General features: G+C 45.4%; 1 protein-coding gene across 3 annotated transcripts in view; it reads left to right on the top strand.

Annotated features, from left to right (window-relative positions):
- LOC113581552 (solute carrier family 41 member 1-like) overlaps positions 1-6,163 on the top strand; it is a 13,005-nt gene extending 6,842 nt beyond the window's left edge. For all 3 annotated transcript variants that reach the window (XM_027016769.2, XM_027016770.2, XM_027016768.2), the window contains exons 5-10: positions 79-225; positions 665-809; positions 942-1,021; positions 1,761-1,895; positions 2,098-2,246; positions 2,893-6,163. In XM_027016769.2, the coding sequence (XP_026872570.2) occupies positions 79-225; positions 665-809; positions 942-1,021; positions 1,761-1,895; positions 2,098-2,246; positions 2,893-3,042 (806 nt within the window). In that variant the 3' untranslated portion in view covers positions 3,043-6,163. The remainder of the gene's footprint in view (positions 1-78; positions 226-664; positions 810-941; positions 1,022-1,760; positions 1,896-2,097; positions 2,247-2,892) is intronic.
- Positions 6,164-7,312: the final 1,149 nt, after the last annotated feature.

Raw genomic sequence — 7,312 nt, 5'->3', positions numbered from 1 at the left:
ATCAAGCCTGACTGCATGTTGCACTCGACAGAGAAAACACATAAACTCTGGTTGTATTTGTCCATGCTGTGTTTGTAGGGCTAGTGATGGTGGGGGTGGTCACTGGATCTCGGAAGGTGGGCATCAACCCCGACAACGTGGCTACACCTATAGCCGCCAGCCTCGGGGACTTCATCACCCTCTTGCTGCTGGCAGGGGTCAGCAGATTCTTCTACCACTACAGAGGTGAGCTCACCTCCCGGAGAATCTGTGAGAACACCTCATATTTAATAGGAACCTCAAGCTGAAAGCCAAATACGGACCTGTGTCCATAAAGATTTTAAAGCATGACCGCTGATTGTCATCATTTGTGATGACAGGGCAGGACTGTTTTAAAAACCTTGAGAAGACTGTTGAACTTTATTAAAACAGTGTTTCTGTTATATGACCACTAGAGGGCAACAAAGGCTCGAAATAATATATCGCATGGCAAGCTGAAAGAACCAGAGTGCGGTTAGCAGGTTCACAGGATCAGAACATTTCCGTTATTTTTGTGTAGTTCGTCAGTTTAAGACATGTTACACAGCTCCTCACCAATAACAGAGCATTACTGTTAGACCGCAGATTTCAAAACACTGGTTAGAGTGTTCTGTAATTGTTTTTAACTGGCAATGTCCTGTTTCAGAGATGTGGTATGTACCTCTGGTAACGTGTACCATATTCCTCTTGCTCATCCCTTTCTGGTGGGTCTTCGCTCGCCGCAGTCCACAAATCAGAGAAGTGCTAAGGTCTGGTTGGCAGCCAGTCATCGTTGCTATGCTAATCAGCAGGTAATGGCTTGAAAACAATGCTTGTTCTGTGCCCCACCAGTAACACTATTGTGAACTGCACAAAAAGTCATCGACAGGAAACCAATCATTAGGCTGTGCATGTGAAGTTCCTGTCATATGGTCTGTCCACAGCACAGGAGGTTTGATTCTGGACAAGACTGTTAGCGAGCCTGGCTCTGAAGGCATGGCTGTGTTCACGCCCATCATTAATGGTATGTGCCCCTGCCCTGGACTGCATTTCCCAAAAAGCCTCACTGTGCAGCCGTGCTCCTGTGTAGTAGAGAAATAGGACAGAAAGTACTTAAAGTACCTGACACGTTAATCCTAAATAAGAGACCTTGGCAAAGGATGAAAGGGTTCTCCCACAAAGGTCATATTTTTGGCTAGTTTGGCATTTGTGGGTGGTCAGCGAGAGCAGGACGAATCAGGACTTTGGCGTTTCTGCTTTGCTTGTGTCCTTTTTCTCTATTTCTCTTTGGTTCTCGTGCTCAATCCTCATCATCCTCTTTATTTTTTTGCTCTTCCTACTTCCCCGCTCTTTCTACACCAGGCACACCCTTTCCTCTAAGTCTACTTATTTACATGCTGCATCTGTCCATGATCTCGCTCTCTATACTCAAGTCATGTTCTTACTCGTGTTCATTTGCACAGCCTTTTGCAAAAAGCTTCTAAACCTCATCCAAAAGCTTCTAAACCACTTTGTGAAGTTGACTGACCAACTTTTAATCTGCAATAGCATGCACTCAGTATTACCCTCAGTATTAGAAAAAAATAAAAAATTCTTTCTTTTCAGAATAAAAGGGTAGAAGGATTTTTAGGGTAGAAAGTTCAAACACTATTGCATGTCATGGGGACTTTACCATCACAAAACTGTGACATGTGGAGGCATTCATTTTTTGACTTAATGTAATGTCAAATCCCAAATGCTTAGTAATGTTCCCTCTGCCTTAGGCGTAGGAGGGAACCTGGTGGGGATTCAGGCTAGCCGCATCTCCACCTACCTGCACTGCATCAGCGTGCCTGGGGTTTTACCCCCCACCATGAACCAGCACTGCCCTTGCCCCTGCACAACCTTCTGCTCCCCAGGTCAGAACCCAGCCAGAGGTCCAAGGTCAAAGAAACCATTCCCATCTTATTTTCATGCTGCTGATCATGTCAAGGGGCCATCAAAGGGCCTGATCCTTAAAGGTAGCAAGAGGCCTGATCATTAAAGGCAGAAAGAGGCCTGATCATTAAAGGCAGAAAAAGTATAAAGGTATCTGGGGCCTGTTGCTGTGTCCGTGTTTAGGAGTGAGCGCCACCTCTGCTAGGGTTCTGCTGCTGCTGGTGGTCCCAGGCCATCTTCTCTTCCTCTACATGGTGTGTGTGCTGCAGGGAGGACACCCCCCCCAGACCCCTGCTTTCATCTGCTGCTATCTGTGTGCTGCTCTGCTGCAGGTAAGGGTCAAAGGAGAACACACACACCCCTCTAATTATTTATAGATCACTAAAATAATCACTATTACTCTTTCACAGGCCATTAATCTTGAACAATATTCAAGGACATGCCTGATCGATTTACCTATCAGGCATGAAAGCTATTTCAGCAGTACTCACTCAGGCGTTACTCCAAAACAACACAAAGGACATAGCGACCATGTTTCTCTACTTTAAATGTAGTGTACAGACTGATGACGTTTTGTGAGGCTGCATCATGCAGGCTTGAAAAATAGACAGAACAACTGATGGAAAAACATAGCCCAAATCACTTATCTTCTTTAACAATATAGAGATACACACACAAACACAGACACGCATCTTGGCGTTTACACATGGAGAAATAAAGTAGCAGCAGCAGTAATAGAGATGTTATTGTTATTAAGGCTTGGTTTATGCCAAGAAACTAATAAGGACCATATGTGGGTGAAAGCAGACTTTGCTTCTCTGTCATGGTGTTTGGGTGTGTGTGTGTGTGTGTGTGTGTGTGTGTGTGTGTGTGTATGTGTGTGTGTGTGTTTGTGTGTGTGTGTGTGTGTGTGTGTGTGTGTGTGTGTGTGTGTGTGTGTGTATGTGTGTGTTTTCCTCTGTTTTCCACCTGGTGCAGGTGCTCATATTGCTTTACGTGGCGGATGTGATGGCTCGACTAATGTGGCGCCGTGCTCTGGACCCAGACAATTTCTGCATCCCCTACCTGACTGCACTGGGAGACCTGCTCGGCACCAGTTTCCTCGTAATCACTTTCAGAGTCCTCTGACCCAGACAGAGACAGAACTACTGGTCACATGACTAAGGAAGTATTAGCTCAATCTCTCTAGAATTGAAAGGCACTTCTACTTCCATATCTAGTCACGTGGTAATTCTAATTTTGGGAGCCAATAATATTATTGTTATTTTTAGTATTGGTTGCTTTATTAAGAAATTCTAGTTTATGTAAATGTACAACTACAAAAAGTGTCAGTAGTGCTCTAATAGACCTGCATGGTGTGGAGACATACAGTCCTGAAACTGTTCAGTGCAGTCTATGAACAATTGGACAGAAGCTCAGTTTTTTTTGTTTTGGCTGTTTTCAGGCCCCGACTTCCCTACTGCAGAGGGCCAAATGTCATAGGAAAAATGCAATTACAGTTTCATAATTGGTAGCAAATATTACGTGACTTCCACAGCCCATGGACAGTACCGCACAATGAGTATGTTCGCAGGTCTCGCTCTGCCAGGCTTTTCATCCTGAAATCATCTAATTCCAGAACCTCCTTGACTTGGGAACTTTTTGTATTCAGTGAGTAGAACGTATGATTAGTAAATGCAAGCTCATGTCATGTCAAGACCATTTTGCGCTTTGCCCTCCAAGCACAATGATGATGCAAGGAGAAGGGCCATGTTTGGGGGCATTAGGTTGGGTCTGGGCAGTTACGGTGCTCCTGTACATCGTGTTTGGGGGCATTAGGTTGGGTCTGGGCAGTTACGGTTCTCCTGTACATCGTGTTTTAGGGCATTATGTTGGGTCTGGGCAGTTACGGTGCTCCTGTACATCGTGTTTGGGGGCATTAGGTTGGGTCTGGGCAGTTACGGTTCTCCTGTACATCGTGTTTGGGGGCATTAGGTTGGGTCTGGGCAGTTACGGTTCTCCTGTACATCGTGTTTTAGGGCATTAGGTTGGGTCTGGGCAGTTACGGTGCTCCTGTATGCTGCGTTTGGGGGCATTAGGTTGGGTCTGGGCAGTTACGGTGCTCCTGTACATCGTGTTTGGGGGCATTAGGTTGGGTCTGGGCAGTTACGGTGCTCCTGTACATCGTGTTTTGGGGCATTATGTTGGGTCTGGGCAGTTACGGTTCTCCTGTACATCGTGTTTTAGGGCATTATGTTGGGTCTGGGCAGTTACGGTGCTCCTGTACATCGTGTTTGGGGGCATTAGGTTGGGTCTGGGCAGTTACGGTTCTCCTGTACATCGTGTTTGGGGGCATTAGGTTGGGTCTGGGCAGTTACGGTTCTCCTGTACATCGTGTTTTAGGGCATTAGGTTGGGTCTGGGCAGTTACGGTTCTCCTGTACATCGTGTTTGGGGGCATTAGGTTGGGTCTGGGCAGTTACGGTGCTCCTGTACATCGTGTTTGGGGGCATTAGGTTGGGTCTGGGCAGTTACGGTTCTCCTGTACATCGTGTTTGGGGGCATTAGGTTGGGTCTGGGCAGTTACGGTGCTCCTGTACATCGTGTTTGGGGGCATTAGGTTGGGTCTGGGCAGTTACGGTTCTCCTGTACATCGTGTTTGGGGGCATTAGGTTGGGTCTGGGCAGTTACGGTTCTCCTGTACATCGTGTTTGGGGGCATTATGTTGGGTCTGGGCAGTTACGGTTCTCCTGTACATCGTGTTTGGGGGCATTAGGTTGAGTCTGGGCAGTTACGGTTCTCCTGTACATCGTGTTTGGGGGCATTAGGTTGGGTCTGGGCAGTTACGGTGCTCCTGTACATCGTGTTTGGGGGCATTATGTTGGGTCTGGGCAGTTACGGTGCTCCTGTACATCGTGTTTGGGGGCATTAGGTTGGGTCTGGGCAGTTATAGTGCTCCTGTATGCTGCGTTTGGAGGCATTAGGTTGTGTCTGGGCAGTTACGGTGCTCCTGTATGCTGCGTTTGGGGACATTAGGTTGGGTCTGGGCAGTTACAGTGCTCCTGTATGCTGCGTTTGGGGGCATTAGGTTGGGTCTGGGCAGTTACGGTGCTCCTGTATGCTGCGTTTGGGGGCATTAGGTTGGGTCTGGGCAGTTACGGTGCTCCTGTACATCGTGTTTTGGGGCATTATGTTGGGTCTGGGCAGTTACGGTGCTCCTGTACATCGTGTTTGGGGGCATTAGGTTGGGTCTGGGCAGTTACGGTGCTCCTGTATGCTGCATTTGGGGGCATTAGGTTGGGTCTGGGCAGTTACGGTGCTCCTGTATGCTGCGTTTGGGGGCATTAGGTTGGGTCTGGGCAGTTACGGTGCTCCTGTACATCGTGTTTTGGGGCATTATGTTGGGTCTGGGCAGTTACGGTGCTCCTGTATGCTGCGTTTAGGGGCATTAGGTTGGGTCTGGGCAGTTACGGTGCTCCTGTATGCTGCGTTTGGGGGCATTAGGTTGGGTCTGGGCAGTTACGGTGCTCCTGTACATCGTGTTTTGGGGCATTATGTTGGGTCTGGGCAGTTACGGTGCTCCTGTACATCGTGTTTGGGGGCATTAGGTTGGGTCTGGGCAGTTACGGTGCTCCTGTATGCTGCATTTGGGGGCATTAGGTTGGGTCTGGGCAGTTACGGTGCTCCTGTATGCTGCGTTTGGGGGCAATAGGTTGGGTCTGGGCAGTTACGGTGCTCCTGTATGCTGCGTTTGGGGGCATTAGGTTGGGTCTGGGCAGCTATAATGCTTCTGTACACTGATATCGGAATTCACATCATCACTAAAGGCAAGTGAGTCAGCTCTACTAGCACGAGACAGGACACTCCATCATGATTCACAAATGAGGTGGTGTGCTCAATCACCAGTTTTTTTATTCTTTCCACTCTCTAATTTCTTTCAACTATCCATAAGATTTTGTCTGAGAAATATGAGTGTGTGCATATTTCTTGGCACACTGCCATCTGTCCTTCTTTCCATTCTTTCTTTGCTGCAGTAATGTGCTCTTTTGTCATTAACACATATATACACTAAATAATTGAGTGTTTTGATAATCTGACAGTATTCTGTAGTCATCCACTACTGTGGTCTACCAAGTTGATCTGAGAGTAAGCTCTAGTTATCTACTGCTGTGGTCTGTTTTGTTGTTAGATAGTGCTAAGCTCAACAGTGAATTTTTAGTTATCAAAAAGGTGATCTTGACACATTTAATGTTTTGACACTTTTAATGTTTTTAATGTCTATTTCTCTGATTTATTTTGATTTTTAAGCTTTAATGTTGACATGCTTTAATGAAGCTGAGTTCACAACAAAAACAGATGTAAATGCCACATCTGGAATTGTCTAGACCTTTCGTTCGTACTGAGCCAAACAACGCTGACCAGCAAACAATTGACTGGCCAGTTGTCAAAGAACCTCTGGTCCCCACAAATAGAAGAACTAGGATTAAAAAGTGCTGTGATTCTTACAGTCATTGTAAATTCTTTGTAATCCAATGTTGAAATCCAGTGAGTGAAACTGTGCCACTGTCCAATTACTTATAGACTGCAGTGTATCAGTATCATATGAATAAGAATGTGAATATGAATATGAAGAATGATTCACAATGTTAATAATGTAGTTTGCACTTTAGCTCCACTGTAAAGTGTGGATTAAACTAGATAATCAAGTCAGGCACTACCAGGCTACATTGTGAGTAATATATATGCCTTTTAGCTAATTTGAATAAATTGGTGATGTCATAGGTAAGGTACTCACTGCTCTGTACTATGATATGCATAATACTTTTCCTGCACTATAAGACCCTGGTCTATGCAAAGGAGATAAGACTAAGATACAGTATTCTTTAGACTTAATTTGTAAATTAATTTGTCCCACGTGCGTCAAAATGTTATACTATCACAGAAGACATTGACAATGCTAACTGTAAAACCTAAGGAAATTATTCATATGCTGAGGCTTCACTACACTGACATGCTTTGCACAGGTGAACTCAAATGTTATTTCCCTCATCAAACCTGGAGAATGCCTCAGTTGCCAGATTTTACGTGATTATCAAAACAATCTAGTACTGTTTTAGCAATGATGGTTTTAACCTAATTTTAGTTTTAAAAATCTGATGTAAAGGCACACATGCTCAAACACACACATACACACACACACACACACACACACACACACACACACACACACACAGGGTTCAATCCAAATAACAGGTACAAACAAGCCTGTTTTTCCTGATTTATTTGAGTTGATCTCTAACAGTTGAGCTGCTGTATATGTGCATAATTATAATAAATATCGATAATCTTCAATGGCGTCCCGTGCCCTGTCATGAACGGTGTAACAGGATAGCGGGGTGAGATCAAACAGAGGGTGATTC

Source organism: Electrophorus electricus, chromosome 3 (genome assembly GCF_013358815.1).
Source record: "Electrophorus electricus isolate fEleEle1 chromosome 3, fEleEle1.pri, whole genome shotgun sequence".
In the NCBI taxonomy this organism is placed as follows: domain Eukaryota; kingdom Metazoa; phylum Chordata; class Actinopteri; order Gymnotiformes; family Gymnotidae; genus Electrophorus; species Electrophorus electricus.
This window is presented reverse-complemented; position numbering and strand designations above follow the sequence as displayed.